Raw genomic sequence first — 25989 nt, 5'->3', positions numbered from 1 at the left:
AGTCAGCAAAATGTCTATGCTCAAAATGAAAATACACCATGATTTCTTAGTCAAGTATTTGCAAATTATAACAAAAAACAAAGATCTGAAGTGCTGTGAAAACGGCATGTTTCTTGGTTTCAAATGTCAAACAAAAATATTGAACATCAACAGATGGATGGACCTTAAGTGGCTGTGCATGAGAATCTCTTCTTCTGAGAAAAGTGACAGGTTATATAGTTTTCCAGGAAACAAACAATATCAAAAATTCTAGAAGCTTGGTTGTCCTTTTTTGTATGCTGCTTTGTTTAAAGGCACCCATATGCTCTAAAGGTTCCAGGCTAGGAGGGAGACAGCAAAGAAGCAAACATGTCCTATCCAAAAATGCTTCATTTCTTTGGTTTAATAAAGGATGGAAGGGCACCTCTTGCTGTAAGTCCTTCAAAGCGCTTATATGTGTAGTTGATAAAGACCCAGTCCTTGTTTTTGAAATCTGTGTCAGGATGATTGCTGGCCACACCTAAAATCATTAATAAAATATTTGTTACTAGACATTGTATATGTCAGAATTCCATAATGCAAGTGTGATTGAGACTAATCAACAGTAAAACAAACTGAGTAAATACTGTATATATCTTGCATGCCACATGTGATCTGTACTGTGCAGATGTGGTCATTTATATTTTCAATGCTTAATTGTGATTTTAGCATTTTAAATGAAACACAGATGTTTCTTCAGTAACACAGTGAAAAATGTGTACATCAAGATAATGACAACCTCTACTCTTTGCATCATCATACTATACTACAGTCACATCCAAAAGTTTTGAGAATGACAAGTATTGGTCTTCACAAAATTTGCTGCATCAGTGTTAGATATTTTTGGCAGACGTTACTTTAGTATACTGAAGTGTAATTACAAGCATTTCAAAAAGTCAAAGGTTTTTATTGACAGTTACATAGGTTTATGCAAAGAGTCAATATTTGCAGTGTTGACTCTTCTTTTTCAAGACCTCTGCAATACGCCCCGACATGCTGTACGCCCTGACATGACTGATGGCAGCCCATTCTTGAATAATTAATGCTTGGAGTTTGTCAGAATTTGTGGGTTTTTGTTTGTTCACCTGCCTCTTGAGGATTGACCACAAGTTCTCAACGGGATTAAGGTCTGGGGAGTTTCCTGGCCATGGACCCAAAATTTTGATGTTTTGTTCCCCGAGCCACTTATCACTTTTGCCTTATGGCAAGGTGCTCTATCAGGCTGAAAAAGGTATTACTCGTCATCAAACTGTTCTTGGATGAGAGAAGTTGCTCTTGAAGGATGTGTTGGTACCTTTCTTTAATTCATGGCTGTGTTCTTAGGCAAAATTGTGAGTGAGCCCACTCCCTTGGCTGAGAAGCAACCCAACACATGAATGGTCTCAGGATGCTTTACTGTTCTCCAAATAACCTTTTTCTGGATGCCCCGAACAATTGGAAATCTGATTCATCAGAGAACATGAGTTTACCCCAGTCCTCAGCAGTCCAATCCCTGTACCTTTTGCAGAATATCAGTCTGTCCCTGATATTTTTCCTGGAGAGAAGTGGCTTCTTTGCTGCCCTTCTTGACAGCAGCCCATCCTCCAAAAGTCTTCGCCTCACTGTGCGTGCAGATGCACTCACACCTGCCTGTTGCCATTCCTAAGCAAGCTCTGCACTGGTGGTGCCCCGATCCCATAGCTGAATCAACTTTAGGAGACAGTCCTGGCGCTTGCTGGACTTCCTTGGGCGCCCTGACGCATTCTTCACAACAACTGTACCTCTCTCCTTGAAGTTCTTGATGACAAAAGGTTGGTTTAGGTGCAATCTTACCAGCACCAATATCCTTGACTGTGAAGCCCATTTTGTGCAAAGCAATGACAGGTAACCATGGTTAACAGAGGAAGAAGATTTCAAGCACCACCCTCCCTTTAAAGCTTCCAGTCTGTTATTCTAACTCAATCACCATAAGAGCGATCTCCAGCCTTGTCCACGTCAGCATGCTCACCCGTGTTAACGAGAGAATCAGACATGATGTCAGCTGGTCCTTTTAGGGCAGGGCTGAAATGCAGTGGAAATGTTTTTTGGGATTAAGTTAATTTTCATGGCAAAGCAGGACTTCATAACATTCTGGAGTATATGAAAATTGCGATCATTTAACTGAGGCAGCAGACTTTGTGAAATATGTGTCATTCTCAAAACTTTTGACCACGACTGTACAGTGCACTATATAACTTTCCCTGCTGTAGTAAAAACATACCCTACAACTGCATTACACTTCTGGCCTACATTTCTTACAAAGCTGTTGCAAAATCACCACTCTTCATTGATATGATGATAACTTACTCATTGGTTTAAGAATATCTGAATCTGGAAATTCATCAAAATTTGAAGTGTCGTCAATGCTTTTTATTTCAATAGGAATAGCTGCAGGTCTTTCCCTTTAGAAAGAAACATATGAATTTTAAAGACAGATATATTTTGCATAGTAAATAGCTGTATAAGAATTTAAAGGGGTACGCCATTGTGCCAAGCAGGATCGGTAAAGAATGTTTCGCACTTGTCCCTTTAAGAATATGCCCTCCCCCCCCCCCCCCAAAAAAACCTGTCTTTCTCTTATCCATTACTTACTGTGGAATTAAATGCTATATTAGAGATATCTACACATTTTCTAAGAACTGAATTGTAGTAAATATTGAAAATGATCTGAGACTGTCTAATTCAAACTACTCTCTCAATGCAAAACTACAGTACAGTTTCTTTACTTTTCTTTATTATTACCCTACACTTGTTTACCTTATATGTTCCCAGTCAACTGCTTCAAAGAAAGGGTTGGTCTTTATCTCTTCTACACCCGAAGCTCCAATTCGTTGCTCCCATTCGCAGCAAAATCTGGGGAACAAATACCATAAATAAGATGATTGATACAATTAGTTTGTATATACCTGTACATTATTCAGAGCCTACTACTCATACTGTTGTTTTAAAAACACCTAAGATTTGCAACTTTCATAAACAACTCTAAGATGTAGTGTCATAGTCTAACCAAGGGCAATTAAGGGTTTTGCAGACAGCACTTGGCACTAATTAAGTGTGGCCTTTTGAAGGTTACAAAACAAGAACATTATTACTAGTTAAGAGCAAAATAGGAGATATGGTCAAAATGGAAGGAATGTCAGCCCTGTTACTTGACTCCCAGAAGTCATTCAGCAAAATTTGGGACCTATGGCTTCGAAATCCTTCTTTGCATATTTCACCTGTATTATTAAGAGCTTGTTCTGTTCTAAGGTCTAACTGACCGACCTGCAAGTCCCGTCCCACAGCTTTATACTCTTAGAAATCCCCCAATGATTGTTAAAGGGTTAAATTTTTGTTCTTGGGTTTTGATCCCTTTGTTTTACTCTGCTTGTATTTGAGGTTACTTACATGCATAACAACAATGCACGGACCCTTTTCTAGTGGCTTGTGCAGGCTTTGTAAAGATCTATATGTAATGACTGTTGCATGAATATGATTTTGTACAATATACTGGTAATAGCTTGAGGGCAGACTTGATTGTAACAGCTGTACAGGATTCTACTATTGCACCTTACATATGTAAAGTTTTTTTTTCCCCGCTATGTATACAAAAATCTGAAAATATAAAGTATAAATAAATAACACTGCAAGAGCATTGCCATCATTCCATTTAACGTGTTCTGCAATCATGCATAATTATCTTATCTGTTATATGATTAAAGGTGCAGTTCTACTAAACACAAAACATTTATTGAGCAATTTGAGAGAAAAAAACCTTAGAAGATCTCAGTTTATTCATGTTTAAATATTAAGGTTAGCGGAATAGCTCCATTAAGCGAACGGAAACATGATATTAAAAACACAATACATCCCCCCCCCCCCCAACAAAGGCGCATTTTCTTTTCACTTGTCGTTATAAATCCTAAGGTGAGAAATATTTAACTCATTTTTAAAAACGAATCATTTAATTTCACATGTAATGTTCCTTCGCTGGCAATAGAGCTATAAAAAGGAGACTGCATAGTAGTACTGTCACTTTTTTTTTTTTTTATTACCCCTTACAACTAGTGTCTGCCAGTAAGAAAAAAAGATGAAAAAGCAAAAATGTGTATTGCGATTGTTATTCTGTCCCTGCAAGTAAAGGCTTACTGTGCAATTAAAACTACACTCCATGTACTAGAATACTATGTCCATGTAGCAAAAAGGTGCATACCGTAAAATAAGGTCTTTTGCCTTTTCTGAAATAGGAACTTCAGGTGGAAATGTTAATGTCTCTTTCCAGTTCATAACTTTCTTGTATGTTTCTTGTGGAGTTTCAGAACAAAAAGGAGGATAACCTAAAACAAAACAAAACATGTATATGTATACACACAATATATCACAAACATAACATATTTGAAATTCCACTTGTGTAATTGATCAGGTTGTGAAAAGTATAAATCTAATCTCCTTACCAATCAACATCTCATACATAATGACCCCTAATGACCACCAGTCACACAGCTTATTGTAGCCAGTTTGCAGGAACACTTCTGGAGCAATGTAGTCTGGAGTACCAACTGTAGAAAATGCCTAAAAGATAAGATGATAAACATAACGCCATGATCATTAACTCCTTCATAACAGAGGGATTTACCCACCTAAGTGACCAGAGCTTTTATATTTGCCATTTTTAGCATTTCTTTGCTCAATTATGTTGAGGCTACCTACACAAATTATACATTTTCAAGGACAATAAGGGATCTTTAGAACACTATTTTTATAGTCTCATTTATTCTGAGCAAAATTTGAGGGGAAAAAAAACAATTTTAGTAAGAATTTCTTTCATAAATGAGGCGCTTACTTCTGCAAATCAAACAGAGACCAGTAAGCAGGGCTCTCAGTAAGCCCTGCACTGCTGATTGCAGTACTTGGGATCAGCTCATCAGAAGTTTCAGGATGGTCTAGATAGACCCTATGGGAAGCTTTTCAGTTTCAGGACTGACACTGGCAGCATTCTCCATTATCCTGGGGTAACAGGTGCTTGTGATGAGCTCCGCTACACGGAGCAGTCAGCACGAAGATAGCTCCTGCTGACCGATGAGACCCCAGGCTGTCTAAAAACACCCCGATCTCCGGTGTACTGGCAAGGATACATCCCTGTCAGTGCGAAAACCATAGGACGTACTATTACATACTCAGTCATCTAGTAGTTAATGCTATGGGAAAACTGCAATCTTTATATTAACTTAACATATATTAAATTAACTGCAATCTTATATTAACTTCTGCTCTCCATTATATTAGATACAACTCAAAATATTATATATATTTATGATATGAATAATATAATACAATATATAAAACTATTTTAAGAAGAAGCTTAAGGCATCTATCAGAGATCTTTTATCTCTAATTACAATTTGCATTTCTTGTACATTTTTATTTTCATGAATGTAGTTGTATTTTTAAAATTATTGTTTATATTATGGTGCGCCTTTCCATAGTTTGTACTTTAGAGTTCACTCTTTATCTGAGATTGTAATCATTATTGACAATTATTGTAATTATCAGAAATAGTGAACAAGCCCTGGATATGGATTCATTGGCAATTTTAACTGAAAACCTGATACAACAACATACCAACTGCCGTCTGTTTCTTTTCCAGGTCTCTGCTTTCCTTTTGGAATTCATATTTTGAAAACCTGTAGAAAGAAAAAAATAGGTATATGGAAAAAACATCTGAGGACAGTCTGCCTCACATAAGGGCAGTTGTTCATTAAACAGTCTTTTAACATATACTGTATGTTCAACAAGAAAATACACAGGGCCATTCCACAAGCATTTTTATGTAATGGAATTTGACATAAAATTGTTTCAGCCATGATAATAAGACTGCTATAATGGGCATGGTAACTGAACTGCTTAACAATTAACAATGTCTCAGATGTTATGCTTCTGCAAGTTATTTGACATCAAGCACACTGCCAAAATGAAAATTATTCAAAAAAATTGCTTTGATATATTTTAAAGCAGACTTCCCAACCACATGCAGCATTGCAGTATAGAATGGATGTGAAGCATTTTATGCTGTATATCAGCATGTTACAGACAGAGCAGATTTCTAAGACAGACTGACAAGGATCCATTGGTGAGAGCAAGATGGAGAGTTATAAAAGGTAATTTTAGGGTTTCAGGGAGTAAGATTGGGAAATGTATCTCCAAGGTATTCTCGGTGATATTATCTGTCCCATGGGCTAGACCAGAAAGACAGCAGGAGATTAGGCAGCTTAATGCAAGATTGTAATCTTGCGAGCAAGGCTCTCTCCACCTAATGTATCGGCTTGTGTTAGTCCCTCAATTCTCTTCTTGTAATACCCCTTGAATATGTGTATTGTATTAAGCGCTGCGTAAATTGTTGGCGCTATATAAATAAAAGATAATAATAATAATAATGCATGGCTGAGGGTCTTGGCGTAAGGAGGGCTTTGGGTTTTTAGAGTACTGGGCTGATTTTGCTTTGAGGTACAATCTCTACAGTAAGGTGACCAGATTTTCAAAATTAAAAAGAAAATTTTTTTTTAATTGGCAAATTGTAAAAAAAATAAAAATTAAGCATATTGTGTTCAAACTATACATGCAGCGTATTCGGTATGCGCTTACAAACGCTTATAAAGTGATTGTATGATATAATATACATTCTCACATTTTGTCCATGAGATAAAAAAAAATACTTCTTAGAATTTTTTGGGCAGATGGAGAGTATCATGTGCCTGGAGCTGAGGAATTTGGTGGGCCTTTTTATGGAAATGAATAAAATAGACAGAATCTTAACTGCTCGGTACCCATGTGTACTGGATAAAGAGAACCTCAGTGCTCAGCAGATAATATAGGATAGAACCTTAAATGATGGGATTGGGAGTAAATCAGTACACAAAAAAAGGTAATCGTACACATTTTAATAAGATATGGAGATTTAAATAGAGTAAATAACACAAAACCTTTACTTTTCCTCTCACTGATTTCTGGGCCTAGAAAGTTTTGTCCTCTGAAGTGGTTACAAATTCAGGAGGGCGTTTTATCTCTGGATAAGTAAAAATTAAATAGTTCTTTTTATTCCTACATTAAGTGCCAAGAAACAGATGACCAAACAGACACCAGGACAGGCTGTGCCACACCGACACCCAAACACACACACACACCAGGAGAGACTGTGCCACACCGACACCCAAACACACACCAGGACAGGACAGCATACTTACTGAAGTCACTTGGCAGACTATGATTTAAATTCCTATAGAAATCAGTCCGATGAGCCTTTTTCAGACCAGTACAAAGGCCAAAATCGGAGAGCTTGACATGTCCCTAAAACAGGAAACAAACAATGTCTTGAAATAATGTTTTAAGTAGTTACTAAAATATTGGCTGGATTAGGTTCATTTTATAACTCCTAACCTTCAATAACTGTTAGCACCTGCTTATTATTTATTGCATGTGTTTTTATTGTGAGGCTATTTATATAAAACACCCTATGGTAAAATAAAAAAATATTGTCTCCTTCAACATAAAATACAATACAGTGATGTATGTTGTTAGCATTAACAAATATCGGATTTTATCTCACTTTGCACAAATAAACTTAAAACTCCCTCCAACTTAATGTAATGATAAGAAAACTCATCAACATTTATATATATATATATATATATATATATATATATATATATATATATATATATATATATATATATTTATTTATTTAAATATATCTATGTCCCCCTCTCCAATAAAAGAGAAACTAATGAGCTTATCTCCATGATTATGGAATTCTACATTTTCTTATGTGTGCCTAAACTGTTGTATATACATCTACATGGGCTGTGTGTGCATTCTAAATGTGTGTACAACCATCTACCAGATGAAGTTAGGAGGGGGTAGAAGCATTTAAGAAAATGATAGTTCCCATTAATTTTACTAATTGGTTTGGAGTGTACAGGGAAATATTACTGGAAAACAATGTTTCTTTGAGGGTTTTTTTTTGTGGTTTTGCTACTATGGAAGAATCCCTTTTCCCTCAAACTAGGCATAATTATAAAAATCAACCCTGTCTCCAGAAGAAAATGTGCCCTCACACCCAGAGCTCAACGGTTTAAGTACCTTGCTATCCAAAAGGAGATTATCTGGTTTGATATCTCTGTGGATGAACCCCAGCTGGTGGATTGAATCAATTGCCAGCACAGTCTCAGCAATGTAAAACTGTGTTTCTTCCTCCGTTAGGGTGTCTTTTTTCATTAACAAGGTCATCATGTCACCTTAGTGGGGAGAGAGGGGGGGAAAAAAAAAAAACCATTCAAAAATTAAAAATGCTTTAGCTACTTTATAAATAGTTATGTATGTGTTTGTTATACGGCCCTTCTATTGTTGATCTACATGTTCAATTATGGTTTGTGTAGGAATAAGATTAATGTATTAAAATACTTTTTATTGAGACCTAATTTTACATTGATGCGAGGTGAGGTGTAAATACTTCTTACATCACAGGGCCTCTTTCAGGTGATGCTGTCTATGGGAACTGGAACATACAACTATTGGCTAAAGGATACTGTACAGCACCTCATATACAAAGAAGTTTACAGTGTTATTTTAGAAAAAAACTGAATGGATAAAAAAAACTAGGTTTCTACGGGACCCCTTCTCTAGAAGAAGTATTAAGGGAATTAATGAGTATCTGTAAATTAATGAGTATATGAGTGTGTGTGTGGGGTGGCATGGCATAGGGAGCCTGTAATCACCCTCCTATCATGCCCAAGTTCTAGCATGTGCTGGCTGCCAGGGCATGATAGGAGTGTGATTGCGGTTACATATATTATTTATATATATATTATATATATATAGTTAGATTTTGTGTTGGTGTGTTAACCACTTTTATTAAAAGTAACACTGAAATTGGACATATGCAACAGAGTGGCATATAGGGGGTTATAATGCATATCAGGGGGCACAGTGGCAGAGCAGCATATCTGGGGGGACAGAGTGGCATATCAGAGGGGCATAAGGCATAAAGGGGATATAAGGCATATCTGGGAGGCAGTGTGGCAAGCCTGGGCTCAAGTGTGCATAACTGGGGGGGGAGCAGATTGGGAGTTTATTTTTTTTTTTATTATGCTGTTTGTTTTTGACATCCTTTTGTTTATTAAATTATTTTAAATAAATGAAAAAAAAAATTTTCCGATTAATCGAAAAAATAATTGGCCGACTAATCTATTATGAAAATAATAGTTGCAGCCCTAAACATTAAGTCAACCCTAGTGAACCTCTACATCAGGAATGGCCCAGCATAACTACTCTTAGATCAGTGAGACTTCTTCAAATTCTCTGTACACATTGAATTATACTGGGCCAACTAAGCTTTTGATGCTGGGGAAACTTGCTGGTGTTGGTCCTTTATAATGAAAAGTAAATTGAGAGTTAAATACTCTCTTTACTGAATAAATCCCATTGATTTCACATGCTTTAGTATGCCATACCTACCGCTGCTAGCATGCAGCCAGATTATATGTGATCTGTCCAAAGGGGTAACTGAACATAATGGACTCCACAAATGCATTTGTATCATTGTTAAAAAGTACAGAGCTGGACCAGTTATGTATACTCTTGCAGAGTCCAGCCCACTGAAGAACCTGATCTCCCTTAGTAACAGAAGTGTGCGGTCCTATCACCCACCAGCGCACTGGGCATTTCATCTGTGTGCCGGGTGGCCAGTCTTGACTGGCTCCAGTGTAGCAGGCAGTCATTTAAACATTAAAAATTAAAAAGTACTTTATAAAATAACTACATAATTTATATAATAAGCACCTTTTTCGTAAACATGTGTCCCATGGTCTGATGATTCACACCACTGATTAGCTGTTTGAAGCACTTACCGCACATGTGCATAGATGTTTGTCCCACCCACAACACATGAGAGATGGAGCCGACTGGTAGCACGTATATTAATTGGGCATGTGTTTGCAAGGGGACACACAGCTATCACATGCATTAAAATACAAATAATAGCTGGTGTATTCCTAGGTGGTCGTGGCCGAAGACATCTCCTGCCTGGCAAATAGCTGGGGTTGCGAAAAGGGGATTTTCCAGACTTCACTCATGCACTTGCAATGAGGATTTCATGAAAATTCACCACATATTAACTGCATCGTACTATAAAATTAACCATTATGGGGCTTTAAGGTTATAATTCTCTTTATGTTATAGGGCCTTTTGATTCACTGTTCTGATCTTACCTCCAGGTAGGAATTCCATAATAAGGTAAAGGTTGAGCTTGTCCTGAAAGCTATAAAACATTTTCACCACCCACAAGCTGTCAGCCTCAACTAGTATATCTCGTTCTGCACGAATGTGTCCAACCTGTAACAAGACACAATGTTGAGGTGCAAGAACCTTAAGAGTAAACCACCAAAATAACTGTATGATTTGACCTTTAACCACCAATTGTGAATGGTCAAAAATTAAAATCTGTAACGTCCTCCTAAAACATATAAATGCAATGACCTAAAAGGAAAATAAAAAATTTAGGAGGTGGTTTAAAATTGCATTGATACAGCTCTACAAAAAATAACGCAGTTACATGCTAAATCTACTTTTGTTTTCAGGTACGGCTAAAAGGATATTAAAGCACAGAATATGATTGTAAACACAGGAAAAACTTCAAATTTTTCAGTGATGGGAGGTACTTTCAGAATCTATTACCACTAGATTCAGTAGTGCTGTAAGATAGCTGTGGATTCAGAAAGTTCCCACAGCCAAGATTAGCTTAACTTGTCTTTGTGGTATGGGTAAACTGCACATCAGATATAGAATACAAGCCAAATGGTGAATGACCCATTATGTTGCATGTTTACACTCATGTTCATGCTGTAATTAGCACATATGCCCATCATTAAAATAATGTGCTGAAAAAAAAAACCTAGCTTTTCACTCCTCTATTGACACTCTTGCTGAAAAAGACTTCACTGAGAATTCCCATGTCTATTTTACATTCTGTGGTGATAGATCACTTGGAAACACTTCACTACCACGGACAGTTGTTTCCACCAACAACCCCTCACTGAGAACTTTTTATTCAGGTCAGATTAGATCAGAAAAACAGATTCCTCTATCCAACATCCTACATCCAGCAACCACAGACCATGTATGTACCATGTTTGTAGCCTGCCAAAACCTTAACACTCACTGGTATAGCCTCTGGTCACAAAGCTGCAAGTACAAATTAATTGTCCATTGGCTTTACGTCCCCAAGAATTTCCATTGTAATGTTGCTTTTGTATACAGAGATTATTTAGGATAAACCTGATAAACCTAGGAAACAGTATCATAAAATATTTACCCATTAATCTACTTGGGATTTAAATTCTTGTATACAGGTGCCAAAAGTCTGTATATAAATTATATGCTTTACAAAGTTCAACAGTAATTTGGAGAATTTCTTTCAGACTTCCGTGGTTTGACAAACCCTGCTGTACTACTACCAAGTTCACTTTTATGCCAAATTAGGGAGGTGAGATGCAACCACAATCTGTGGTCTAGCCCCTGTCGAACATAAAACAATGGCACAAAAATTCAAACTGCTACCGTATTTGCTTGATTATAAGACAAGGTTTTCTCAGAGCACATGCTCCGAAAAATACCCCTTTATCTTATATTCGAGGTCATCTAATAATCAGACATCAAATAGCGGTCTGACTACAAGACTAAGATCCCCGCAGAGCTGCAGGGGACCTGGATCCTCCTCTCCGTTGAAAGATGCGCGCAGACAACCTCCCCTGCTGCCGTCACTTCTGCCGGGGCTTCTAGGACACACCGCCAGCGGCACACGACCTTTCGGTTCTCCACCATAGAAGCCCCGGCAGAAGTACAGGCTAGCAGCAGCGGAGGTTGTTTAGGCGCATCACGCAGACACCAGAAGCCCTGGTGGAAGTGTCGGGTAGTAGCGGAGATTGTCTGCGTGATGCGCCTAAACAACCTCCGCTGCTGCTGGCCTGTACTTCTGCCGGGGCTTCTAGGACACACCGCCAGCGGCACATGACCTTTCGGTGCTCCACCATAGAAGCCCCGGCAGAAGTACAGGCCAGCAGCAGCGGAGGTTGTTTAGGCGCATCACGCAGACAATCTCCGCTACTACCCGACACTTCCACCAGGGCTTCTATGATTGAGCACCAGCGTGACCTTTCGGTGCCGAGTCATAGAAAGCCAGGGAGACTGTCTAGACACAAGTCTCGGTACGTAGGGGGGTATAAGGCATATCAGGGGGGTGTAAGGCATAACTGGGGGACAGAGTAGCAAGCCGTGGGGCAAGTTGGCAAATAAGAGTGGGAAAAATGAAAAATATAAAATATGAAAAAAATAGTTTACATATTTAATAAAACTTTTCTTATAGGGCAGTTATATTCAAGCTTTTTTTCTAAATTAATATTCAAATTTTGGGGGCCGTCTTATAATTGAGCAAATACTGTATTAAAAACACCTGATGCATGAACATTGGGGATTCCATAACGCTATGTAGTATATGGCCATAAAGTATCCCAATTTTGGCAAGTCCTATCTAATTTTTACGTGGCTACATTACTTACCAAGGAACTGAACCTCCAACTTATTAATGGTGACTCACTAATGGTGTCCAGAGATTACTTGAATTGCATGAGTGTCTAAGCGGGAAAACCTCTTGCGTTTTGTGTAGATGTTGGTCATTTCAGCAGCACCCTGGAATCCAAACGTATATGCCTTTTTAGGGTGTGCTTCCATTTCTGTATTTTCTGTGCATATTTTGATCGAGGCCAACAAAAGTGGCATGTTTACAGTGGGTGCAAGATCCCATGTGTTACACTGGCTGATCAGGCTCCCTGGAGCACAAACTCTTAAACAACAAGTTTAAGAGATGTCAAGTCTTTTTAACTGGCCTTTAACTATGCATTTAACTACTCTGCAGTGTCTCTTGTGTGCCTCTGAGTGGAATGGAGGCATGACATAATTTCCAAGTGCTCAGTCCAGGACACTCACAGTGCCCAAAGTGGAGCTCCTGGTGAAGCTAGTTTGTGAGTCAGGCCTAGGGCACATGAACACAATATCGACTTCAATATCTTCAAGTGTTATATAACAGCAGGGGTGGGCTTTATTGACATGTTTTTTTTAATTGGATTAAGAATTATGGTTTCCAACTATATATATACACTTATGAAGAGATTTTTTTTACTCACCATTTCCCTGGCCCTTATATCCCTGAATTGTGCCACAATATCGCTAACACCATAAACAACGCAGAACATGGAGATTCAACACTCCACTTCTAAATTCTAAATGTGGAAAAGACTGAAATATAAAATTGATCAAATAGGCAGGAAGAGGGGACTGGTATTCTTCTTCTTACTTCATTCCCTCAGCACATGATTCTAGAGGTAAAAAGCAAGAGAGGAAAAGAAAGAGGATGTGTAAGGTCCAATAAACCAAGATAGAAAGGAACAATTAGTGAAAGCAAATTAAAGTACAAGAAAAAGATGTAAGAGGCTGATTAAAGTGGTCTGTGCTAGGCAGACAAGGAGTGACAAAATGCCTATCATACTTAGAACGTGTCCAGTAGCAACGTTAGCAATCTTGCATCAAGACAGACATTAACGTAATGATCAACAATAAAGCTAAACATGTGTAATGAGAACAAAAGACAAGTGTGTGCCTAATTGGGACCAGAGTTCTTCAGATTCACTTCTTTTGTTTCGTGTGCCCACACAAATTTTTTTCAGGGACAGATAGGGCTTTCTTCCGGATATGATGTCATTTCATATCCGACGAGATGTCCAAGCTCTTACGCAGCCCATTTTGTTTCCGGCTGCGTGCACCAGAGCTTGGAGGAGGAAGTAGTGCGGGGAGCAGATCTTCCGCATTTTAGCAGATGTGAGGAGAAACTCATGAGGTAAAGTCCCCAGGATAATGGGCTCTGTGCTGTTATTAATATAACATTGTTAATACATATGCCAAGTTTCATTAATTTAATACATAGACTTTATTATAATACAGTTTTGATTAAAATACTTTTTTTTTTTTTATCAGGGCAAATAGATTGTCATGAGGGACAAGTAGATTGGGCTACCATTTTAGTCCCTTAGACAAGTAGATTTTTTTAAAAATTCCACACCGCTAGTGGTACTGTAATCCAATTATATTAATTTCCAAAGAAAGGAGGTGTAGATAGAGAACAAAAAAAGAGGCTCCAGAAATCATCAACCAACGAAGGACATTAACAGAAGAGCAATACTGGAGAGGGACAAGTGCCAGAGGAGGAGACCAAAAGTACAGGACAGGGATGCAAAAATTGAGCAGGGAAAAGGCCATGTCACACTTGTCATAATAATGAAAGGTTTGCAGAAGTGTGCAATCAAGAATGTTTTTTTTTTTTTTTTTTTTTAAGTTCATTAAGCGATAGGTTAAATGTTCCAGTAAATAGGAGGTAAAAGGGAGTTTATTCGTTGAAAGTCAAATAATCAGGAGTTTCAGCTTCTTAACTTCTCTATACATTATGAGGAGCCAACTCCAGAGAGTTTCTGCTGCAGGAAGAGCTTGGTTGGCCCAATATAACACATAGTTAAATCAGTGAGATTTCGTCAAAGTTCCCTTACCATAAGGAATCAAAATGTAACTCAACTTGCTATATTTTGATTCTTTACATGGGGCATGTCACTGAGCTGGATAGTCTGACGACCTCCGCTGACTTGTGCTCCCTTAGCCTGGGACAACATACCCTTTCCCAGGTTTCCCAGTCACTAGCCGAGACTCCGTGTAGGGTATAAGCAAAGAGAAGACTGCTTTATATTTCACACAACTGGCTGGATATAGCCTGCAAAGCACACATTAACATAAATCAAGATATTGGGATACAAACCGCCCCCTTAACCTGCCTCCCAGAGACAACAGGGTCAGTAAAGGGATTAACAATACAATGGGGTCCCAAACTCCATTATCTAAATCAGTTCCAGGGATGGCTTTGCCAGGGTAAATGTCTGTAGTGGTAGAACCTAAAACTATGGTGGTCACTCCCTGGTTGCATATCCTGTCTGCCAAAGATAATCCCCTCAGCAACTGATGACAAAGCCAGGGCCCATAGTCGGTAGGGAGGAGTCTGGCTGTCAGGCTTCTCCAGTGGCCCCAATGATGGAGGGTTCCGTCACAGGGCATGTAGGTGTCTCAGACATACCCATATTGGCTTAATGTGTACCTTATACATGTCCTTGGAAAAAAGTTTAACCCCTTCAGTCCCCTATGGACATACCGGTACCGGTCCTGTCCTTGTTGCGGCAGGGACACATCGCTGGCTTTCTGCTGCCCAAATTCCTGTACCAGCTGCCTGTTACAGTTTTACACTGCTGACATCACCCGGAAGGTCATCTGAGGACAGGATATCCGATCACTCCGATGAGACAGTGATCACACACTGATCTCTATGCAAGTCTATGGGGACTTGCATGGAGATCACAGTGTGATCGAGCAGGGAGGAGAGCAGGAAACCATGTTTCGCACTTTTCTCACATGGTGAAATACAAATCAGCAAAAAAAAAAAAAAAGTGTTAGTGATTTTTTTTTTAAAAAAAAAACACTAATAAAAAACAATAAAGTGAGCTAAGTGATGTAATTGTGACATCACTGGCATTAATGTTAAAAAAAATAAAAAAATTTCAAAATTATAAAAACAAAAAAAAAACCAAAAAAAAACCCACTTACATCCCATTGCCTTAACACAACATCTAAAAAGGTATAACCCCCTGCTCCCATTCACAACCCCCAAACCAGTTATGCCATAAGTATAAAAAATACTACCCTATAGGGTAGTATATGCAAGGGATGGATATTGCCCTCAAGAAAGAAAGAAAAAAAACTAAAGGATGTGGGGTATTTCCATAACCAGGAGATGCAGCTAAACAATTTTGGCTGGGTTTCTCTGCCGTAACACATACCCTGTGTTGGTGAAAAAAGCACAGGAAATAATTTCTGCTGTCACCTTTGACAGTGATTGGTGGCCAAATAGCTGTGTGAACAGTGCTCAAATACCCCTGATAAGATAGTCTGGGTTGTCTGCTTTACAGAAATATATACTTTTGTGGGTATTTTTGGTTTGTTTGTTAAAAATTGGAGTTGCAATACCATCATACCTTTTGTTAAGAATAATGTACACCTTACAGTATGTTCCCTATAAGTGCTGGGAAAGTATGGAAATTCTATATAAATGAGGAATTTCTGAAATCAAGACACCTGAATTGATACATTTAGAGGGGTTTTTCCTTCGCTTTATCTACGTTTGTGAGGATTCAGAGGGGAAAATATATAAAAAAAAAATTCTTCTAATTTTCGCATGTTTTTACTAAATTTCATATCCTAAGTTTTCAGCTAATTATCTAACTATGGTGTCTATATATTGTTTTTTCAAGGAGAGAGAGAGCTTTCTTTAATTTACATGGGCACACTATTCGCAGAAAAAGGGAATAATCGCTTAACCGACATACCGCAAAAATGGCAAAATTGTTCTAGGACTTGAGGTACCAGAAACCCCTGGGACTGAAGGGGTTAATCTCCATTGCTTATAGATTTTGATAATATTATCAAAATCTTCAACTATAAATTGGAATGGTAGATTTATTTATAGATCTTTATTTATTTATAATGAAAAAAGCTTTCCAAAAACTGCTGTGGGCTAATGCATACGTACATACTCGTAGATGTGGGCTGGTGAGCTTAGGGAACAAATGCAGTCATGGGGCAGTCGTAATGTAGTCCAATACATTTTCAGATAACACACTGTATGTATACCATTACTGTACTATCTTTACAGTATTACATATTTACAGAAAACAATTGGTGGCCCTGGGTGTACAGAATGAGAACTTATTTACCATATAGTGTGTTTTCTCTTCCTCATTTTTCTCTTGTTAGGCTTTCCTATCTTTATATTCTCGTTTTGTACCCATGCCTGAGAATATTTTTGTCTTCTCAAACACGCTGGCTAAACCACACCCTTCTTCCTATTAGAAGTCTTATTGAGTAAATGTTTACGGAAAAAACACACTGGACTATTTGCAATTATGTACCAAGCCGAAAATGGAATCCAAAGGCTACGCTCCCTTTAAAGCACTGAAATTCCAAAAGAAACTCAAAATAAGGGTAGATAAAGAGAAGCATGTCCACAGTAGCTACAAGTATTGGGAGGGACAAACATAAAATATCAACATATACTTTAAAATGGCAACAGTACCTGTTCTTTTTCCAGCATATCAGATTTACGTAATATTTTCATGGCATATACATGTCCAGTGTCTTTCTTTTGAACCAGTCTGACCTAAAAAAAAAAAACAAAAACAAAAAAAACACATTATTTTTAGTGTACAACTATGTGTTTGTCAGTCTTAATAGATTAGGTATAAAAATATAAAATAAAAAAACTCGACTATAGGCACATTAGGAGTATATTAAATTAAAAAGATAATATGGTTATGTTAGAATGCATGTACTCGGATGCAAACAATGGTATGCAACTTCTGTAACAAGGAATAAACAAATGCAGCACCTGAAATTTTTCACTATACTCATTTTCTTACCTCTCCGAAAGCACCTCTTCCAATCACTTTTAAGGATTCAAAATCCTCTAGCCCCAACCTTGTCCGTTTCAGTCGAAGAAACTCTGTCTCTTTTCGAGCATGTGCTGACCGTCTCATCTTTTTCTATGCAGTGAAAATAAATGTCAGATCTTTTATGATTATTAAAATTCAGTTTTGGTTTAGTTCAACGACAATTACATACAGCTTCTCCCCAAGCAATACAAGTTCTTTAGGGGTGAAAGTGACAACTGCTGTACTGGAAACCTATAATTAACTTGCTTTTGCCAGGTTTAAAACTGGATTAGATAATGGCCAAGTCATGTCAACAGACCTACTCTGTTTATATGAGGCCATATAACATATATGCAGGGTAACAAGAATTTGCATTGCATTACTATGGCTTCAAGACACATTTAAACATTGGTACTTTGACCTTTACTGGGGATAGCAAAGCAGCCCTAATACTAAAGACGGCGGCCGTCGAATGGCAGAACTGCTCACATAGCTTGCGGCTGGGCATATCCAGCTGGCAGTCACACACTGCAGCACTTGAGTTGATGCAGGAGCAGCAGATTAGATATTGATTTCAGTATGGGGAGTTGGCGGTCAGTGAGCCACTCTGCGTTTGCCCGATTTGCCAGATGAGCAACCCAGGCATATTGGTACTGCTGAATTAGTCATATACCGTGACAGTGTGCTCTCATAGCCGGTCTATGGTTTCCTCAGTTACGGAAAGGTATGATCATTTTCTTACATACACGAGGCGTGTATGAAGACCCATCTGTATTCTGTCTTTTCAGAAGTATTTTCCTGAAAAATCACTACCTGTTACTTCCTCAATAAGGACTCTAAAAGGACATAACCTTAACCTCTATTTAACTCATGCCTATTAAAAGAACATTTATTCAGCATCAGGGAAAAATATGTAAGAGTAAAAATATCGTATAATCTATAAACTGCTTCATGGTAACTGGAAGTGTACAGTGTTTAAGGACATCTGCCTACAATTTGTCTTTTTAAGCCACCATCAGAAAGAAAAAAAAAATTGTTCTAGCTTTCACCCATAACATGGAGGACTAAACAAAAAAATACAGTAACATTTTGTCAGATATTTTATCATAGAAAACATGTATTCCATATATTCTGTACTTTACATGAACACAAAATGGAGTCAGATCCATTTTATTTTACTTAATCATGTAGTGATGATTTCTTTTTGTCCTTGTTCCCTCTATAATAGAGAACAAAGGAGTATTCATGTATAATGATGTTTCAGCGTATATATGATACAATTAATGTTATCTTCCATGAGAAAGTTAAGGAGTAGACGCTGCATATCTTTAGAAATGTAACTTGGAATGGGGGATACATGGTAAGACTACCAAGGCCTGAGTTACTATCTAGGAGGTAACACCTGGCGATTAGGGTGACCAAGGATAAATTCCAAACACATATGTAATGGTTTTAAGTTAATTCTTAGACCAGAGCGTCTCTCACAGGTAAATTAAGAAATTACAACGGTGTAAATATGAGTAGAAATCCTAATTTTAATGGGTAAAACCCACCGTTATGATTGGAGAATTCCAATCAAGAGGTGGAGGCTATGATAATAAGCTCTGTTTTTAAGCTTATGTCTTGGATAAAAAAAAAAAATAAAAAAAAATAAAAAAAAAAGGAAGAGGACGGACTTATTCACCAAATTTACCCCAGAGAATTGGAATCTTAAGATTCTGGCACCATATTTCACTCTTGGAGTTACTTTGAGTTCTAACCTATATAACTGGTAGAAAGTTATATTCTTTTCCACTTAATTTCTTGCCAATTAACCTGGATTAATTTCTACAAGGACCGGTGGGACAACAGCAACAAGTGGTGGTAAATATAATTGTTTTATTATTCTGAATAGAGATGAATTTTGTCTTCTTCGTATAGAATTCCCTGTTTCTGGGAAGTACTATATTGCATTATTGTATATGGCGGCTTGTGAGACTGCAGCTTATAACCCGTGATAATAACAATAATGAAAAGGTATTTTTACCTATAGATGAAGTTTGACATTATTTGCATCTATTAGGAATTTCACTAATACTCTTAGACACAATTAAATTATTTTTAATTTGTTATATTAGTTGAACTAATATTAGAGAGATAGTGATATCTTTATTACTGCCCTGATTATTATAAAATTTTGGTTGCTGAGTGGACTGGAAATTAATTGTGTGTTAGACTCATATAGTACTAATTCATATTGATAACTATCGATAATATATTGTATTTGAATTGATTAATTTTTGACATGTTTTAAGAACGTTGTGTTTTATATTATGCACTGTGTGACCCATATATAGATTTTATAAATTGTATTTACAATAAATATTTTTTTGATTGATTATTTTGGTGATATATATCTGATTTGAATTATAATTTTCGGCGATCTGAAAGAATTTAGGATCGGAGATAAAATATAGGGTATCTCCTTAAATTCATATTGTGGATGTGGTACTACAATATTTGATAGCGTCGTTATTTTGCGTATGTGATAAAATATTGGCTTTTGCCTATTTTGTCTCATTAATATCCCTAACAATTTGCCCTTTAGGCAGCCCCCAGTACAAACGTTGCAGTTAATTCACTGCCCTGTCTACACAGGAAACATGAAAATGTCTCTATTAAATCTTTCAAGAATCTGATCTCACACATATGTAAATAAACACACAATGCGTTTTCCTTCATATGCAACGGTCGGTAATATGGTGGAGAAAAGTTACAATTACATAAGATTTAGGGAACTCAGAATTTTCTTACTCAGATGTAATGAAGCCCTATACTTTATACGCATGTTCTAAACAGTAAAAGTACGGGCAGAAGTGTTATATTACACCTAGAGATCTTAGGTCAATACAGATTTTTACCTTGGTGTTTTCAGAATTAATGAAACAGTCACGTTATTCAGTGATGTTTATCAGACTAAGGAATGCAGGCATAACATTTTTACCTCTTCGTCTCTTAATCCTTCCTCATCCATGACTTTTTCTAGTCTCTTCTGCCTGCACAGAAGTGTTTTTGTTAGTTATAAAAATTGCAAATAAGATGCATAAAATATAAATGACAGATTATGAATTACCAGACTTTGTAAATATTTTAAAATAAGAAAAAACTGCCTTTGCACACATCATTTTAATGCTACAGTATACTTACCACTACAGATTAATCCTTATCAAATAAGTATGCAAAAATGCTGTTCATTGGTACAATACTTAAACAATGCAAAAGTATTCTTCAAATTTACAAACATAAAATAACGCAGATCTGCAAAATCCATGAAACGTATGTAAGGTGTGACTATAAATATACTTATACACTCTAACAGGTGTAGTTAGCTTTTACATTGAAGTAGTTGCCATTATACACCTTGGCTTAAAAATACCCGTAAAGATCATTCGGTTAGAATACACAGCTATCGCACAGATTTTTCTTGAACAAGCAGAAAAAGTGAAACAAGACTTAAAATAAAAGACAAAATATGAAAAAAAAAGGTTTCATTAAGAGACTAGGACAGACTGATATAAGATGGATATTTACTATTAATAGTCTACATCCCTATGGTATAAACTCAGATTTTGAGTGTCTCTTCTCAATTTCTATATTAGTAAGTTCAACACTGTACAAATAAAGTAAACGGTAATATATATATATATATATATACACATATACACACACACACACCGTAACATATATAGTTTTATGTACCTCTATTACATTTCTTTAAAACCTTTTGTATATCATGCAGTTTAGTTAGATGGCGAATATATATATATATATATATATATATATATATATATATATATATATATATATATATATATATATATATATATATATATATAAAAAACACTTTCAAAAAGATGGTCAGCACTCCAGGTCTTTAAATTGACAATTTCATTTTATTCAAAGTCAAGTCGACGTTTCAGTCATTACTGACTTTCATCAGGTCCTGATGAAAGTCAGTAATGACTGAAACGTCGACTTGACTTTGAATAAAATGAAAATTGTCAATTTAAAGACCTGGAGTGCTGACCATCTTTTTGAAAGTGTTTTGTATGGAAACTGCTGGTTACTAGCACCGGGCTTGGAATATTTGGAATGGTGTGCAATGGACTCTGTGAGTAAATATATATATATATATATATATATATATATATATATTGTATTAAGATTTACAGTATATAATATACATATAGACTTAAAGCTTACATCTGTTTATTTTTATATAGAAGTTTTATGGATCAAATGTATATTGTACAGCATGTCACTGTCACAAAAGCTATAAAATGTATATAGAAGAACCCAGTTTAAATGCATTTATGCAGACATAGGAGCATAAGAACAGGCATAGGTGGAGCCAACACGAACCCGGCAGTAACTTACAGACTCCCTTAAAGACAAATAAGTCTTCATGTGTTACTATTTTTAATGTAAGCATATACTATGCACTTATAGTAAAAATTAATACTCATAATATTGGATATCCTTTCCGTGTTTAGTTCCTAATATATCCAACCTCGTTTCTTCAAATTCACACCGTGGGAGGTTGTCCTGCTAGATTCAGACAAGATCCTACAATGCAAATACTTTCATTTGTTTCCTGATATCCACTCACAATAGTGGAGCCTATGGGGGGGGGCTATACAGTCATGGACAAAAGTTTTGAGAATGACACAGTTTGCTGCATCAGTGTTCTTACATATTTTTGGCAGATGTTACTTTAGTATAATGAAGTGTAATTACAAGCATTTCAAAAAGTCAAAGGTTCGAATTGACAATTACATTAGGTTTATGCAAAGAGTCAATATTTGCAGTGTTAGCTTCTTTTTGAAGACCTCTGCAATCTGCCCTGGCATGCTATCAATTAACTTTTGGGCCAGATCCTGACTTATAGCAGCCCATTTTTGCATAATCAATGCTTGGAGTTTGTCAGAATTTGTGGATTTTAGTTTGTCCATCGCCTCTTGAGGATAGATCACAAGTTCTCAATGGGATTAAGGTCTGGGAGTTTCCTGGCCATGGACCCAAAATTTCGATGTTTTGTTTCCCCGAGCCTCTTACTTATCACTTTTGCCTTATGGCGAGGTGCTCTATCATGCTGAAAAGGGTATTGTTCATCATCAAACTGTTCTTGGATGGTTTGGAGAAGTTGCTCTTGACGGATGTGTTGGTACCACAGGACTGATGGAAGCGCTCACCTGGTCTTCTCCGCATAAGCTTTTTTCCGGATGCCCCAAACAATCAGAAATGGGATTCAGAGAAAATGACTTTGCCCCAGTCCTTAGAAGTCCAATTCCTGTACCTTTTGCAGAATATCAGTTTGTCCCTGATAGTTTTTTGAGAGAAGTGGCTTCTTTGCTGCCCTTCTTGACACTAGGCCATCGTTCAAAAGTCTCCGCCCTCACTGTGCATGCAGAGGTACTCACACCGGCTTGCTGCCATTCCTGAGCAAGCTCTGCGCTGAATCGACTTTAAGAGACAGTCCTGGCACTTGGTGGATTTTCTTGGGTGCCCTGGTGCATTCTTCAAAACAACCGAACCTCTCTCTTTGAAGTTCTTGGGGATCCGATAAATGGTTGATTTAGGTGCAATATGCACACCAAAAAAAAAAATCTAAACTAACCTACATTTGTTATGTTAAACATAAACATAGATTACACAAAAAGCTCTCCATACACAATATGGTGCAGGGTGGACACATATAGACAAACTCTAGGTAGAAAGCACACATACATACATACAAGTATACCAACCTTTTCCGAACTCTGGTGCACATGCACTTGAGAACCAACATCAAAGCGATGCAGGTTTAAGAAAAAAAAAATAGAAAAAAGCTCACCGGCCCTGTTTTACTATACAAGGAAGTCTGAAGCTTACAAGTAAATACAAAAGACTTTTGCTTAAAGGAAATAAGATGTCTGCTGGTTATCTGATGAGCCAAACCAACATTTTCAGGCCATACAAAAATACACACTCCTCAGACAATTCTCTGTATGGATAGCGCATTTAAATACCTCAACTCCCGTTCCTCATGTTGTGCGATAAGGTTACTGTAGAAGTTTTCCAATGTCATTTTGGTCATAGTGACTCGTTCCTTTGTGTGATTGCTCATTGGGAAGCATGGGCTCTGCTCTGTCATTGCCATTACTGCTATAAAAGAAAAAAATTATCAATGACGAACTAGACAATTAAAAAGCATATTAAATTACAGTCTTGGGCCTCAGTTTGAAGACAACAATATGTTTATCCATATTCTACAATTACACCCTGGTCACATGTAATGTATACATATAATTCTCAATTGCTGAGTAACCTCAGCTGCTGCTGGCACTTCCACCGAGGCCTCCATCACCGAGCGCCGGCAGCCGCGGAGGTTGTCTACGCGCATCGCACAGACCTTTCCCGCCTGCCAGAGAGGAGAATTCCCCGCAGCGCTTCGCTTCTCTGGCAGCCGGTGAACGTTTGTGCGATGCGCATAGACAACCTCCACTGCTGCCAGCACTTCCGCCAGGTCTTCACTTGACCTTCCGGTGCTCAGTCATAGAACCTCCGGTGAAACTAACGCTGGCCTCCACTAGACACCGAGGAGTCAAAAGCACTGGTAAGTTGGGGGGAGTGTTATATGGGGCATAAGGCTTTTCTGGAGGCAGAGTGCCTCCTATATGCCACTCTGCCTCCAGAAAGCCTAATAATAATAATAATTTTTAATCCTAATAAAATGCTATATGATCAATGAGCCCTATTCTGGTGAGTGCATATTATAGACAGGTACTTCATTATTGCCAACAAAATTGAGTGTATACCTGGGTATTACCGATACACATGTGCGCATTATATGTGAGATTTTGCGGTAAATGCTTGTGCCTTGCTGACTGCAGACTTTTTTTTTTATATACCGTATTTGCTCGATTATAAGACTATCCCCCAAAATCTGATTATTAACTTAGGAAAAAAAGAAAAAGCCTGACTATAAGACGACCCTAAAGGAAAAAAGTTTTACCAGTAAATGTTAATTCATGTAAACTATTTTTTTAAATAAAAGCTATGATTGAGAAAACATTTTTTGTGTTTTTATTTCCTTGTATTTTCCAACCTGTCCCCCAGTTACGCACATCTGCCCCCAGGCTTGCCACACCAATATGGCACTGTGGCCCATGATATGCCTTTTAACCCTCTACATGCCACTGTGCCCCATGGTATGCCTTTTGAACCCCTATGTGCCACTCTGCCTCCAGAAATGCTTTATACCCCTATATCCCATTCTGACATTTAGGGGGTTAAAATGCATATTATGGGGCAGAGTGGCATATAGGGAGGTATAAGGCATTCCAGGAGGCAGAGTGGCATTAAGGGAGTTAAAAGGCATTGTATAGAGCACTCTGCCTCCAGAAATGCCTTATACCCCTATATGCCACTCTGGCATTTAGGGGGTTAAAAGGCATATTATGGGGCAGAGTGGCATTTAGGGAGGTATAAGGCATTTCAGGAGGCAGAGTGCTCTATTAAATGCCCCCTTAACGCCACTCTGCCTCCTGAAATGCCTTATACCTCCCTATATGCCACTCTGCCCCATAATATGCCTTTTAACCCCCTAAGTTCCAGAGTGGCATATAGGGGTATAAGGCATTCCAGAAATGCCCTATGCCCCCATTTAACACACACACACTTACCGGTGCTTCCAATTTCCTGCTGTATTGCCAGGGCAGCGGGTTGACGTCTCCTTCCGCTGCAGCCGGAAGGAGGTGGAGTTGGCAGCGGGGGTTTGTCTGCGTCTGTCGCACATACCTTCCCCGGCTGTCAGAGATCAGAGTTCCCCGCACCGGTGCGGGGAACTCTGATCTCTGACAGTCGGGGAAGTTATCCGCGACGGACTCAGACAACCCCCGCTGCTAGCCACACCTCCTTCCGGCTGCAGCGGACGTTGTCTACGCGGATCGCATAGACGTCAACTCGCTGCCCCGGCAATACAGCAGGAAGCACGTGTGTACGTGTGTGTGAGAGACAGGAGGATCCAGGTCCCCTGCAGCAGTGCGGGGGATCTGGATCTTAGTCTCATAATCAGACCTCTATTTGAGGTCTGATTAGAAGACGACCCCGATTAGAAGAAAACCTCGTCTTATAATCGAGCAAATACGGTATATATTAAAGCGGGAAGGTTGCCATCACAGGCTTAGAACACATTTCATTAAAAGAGGCACTAAACATATTTTTGACTAAATTAAGCAAATCCTACATTAAAAGTAGGATTTGCCAAAATGTACACTCTAGCAGTTATATGTACTTTAATATATAGGATAGCTGAGTTATCTCCATGCGG

The 25989-nt window shown here is 37.9% G+C and overlaps 1 protein-coding gene across 1 annotated transcript; it reads right to left on the bottom strand.

Annotated features, from left to right (window-relative positions):
• Positions 1 to 368: 368 nt before the first annotated feature.
• Positions 369 to 23817, bottom strand: LOC149298381 (serine/threonine-protein kinase 38-like). Its single transcript, XM_089487538.1, has 13 exons — positions 23687 to 23817; positions 20623 to 20674; positions 17628 to 17750; positions 17285 to 17368; positions 10278 to 10401; positions 8152 to 8306; positions 7257 to 7359; positions 5638 to 5699; positions 4470 to 4587; positions 4229 to 4352; positions 2794 to 2889; positions 2344 to 2438; positions 369 to 499 (listed from the first exon to the last, which is right to left on the bottom strand). Exons 1-13 carry the CDS (start codon positions 23815 to 23817, stop codon positions 369 to 371), a joined length of 1398 nt encoding a protein of 465 aa, XP_089343664.1.
• Between the last annotated feature and the right edge of the window lie 2172 nt (positions 23818 to 25989).

This window comes from Sceloporus occidentalis, unplaced genomic scaffold (genome assembly GCF_023333645.1).
Source record: "Sceloporus occidentalis isolate IW3139 unplaced genomic scaffold, rSceOcc1.0.p SCAF_33, whole genome shotgun sequence".
Classification (NCBI taxonomy): Eukaryota; Metazoa; Chordata; class Lepidosauria; order Squamata; family Phrynosomatidae; genus Sceloporus; species Sceloporus occidentalis.
The sequence above is the reverse complement of the archived record's forward strand: the minus strand, read 5'-3'. Positions and strand labels throughout refer to the sequence as shown.

Coding starts and splice junctions, on each gene's coding strand:
- LOC149298381 (XM_089487538.1), bottom strand. CDS start 23,817: ATGGCAATGACAGAGCAGAGCCCATGCTTCCCAATGAGCAATCACACA. Junction 5,700..7,256: donor TAGTCTGCCAAGTGACTTCA/GTAAGTATGCTG, acceptor TTCTTTCTACAG/GTTTTCAAAATATGAATTCC. Junction 4,353..4,469: donor TATGTATGAGATGTTGATTG/GTAAGGAGATTA, acceptor GTTTTGTTTTAG/GTTATCCTCCTTTTTGTTCT.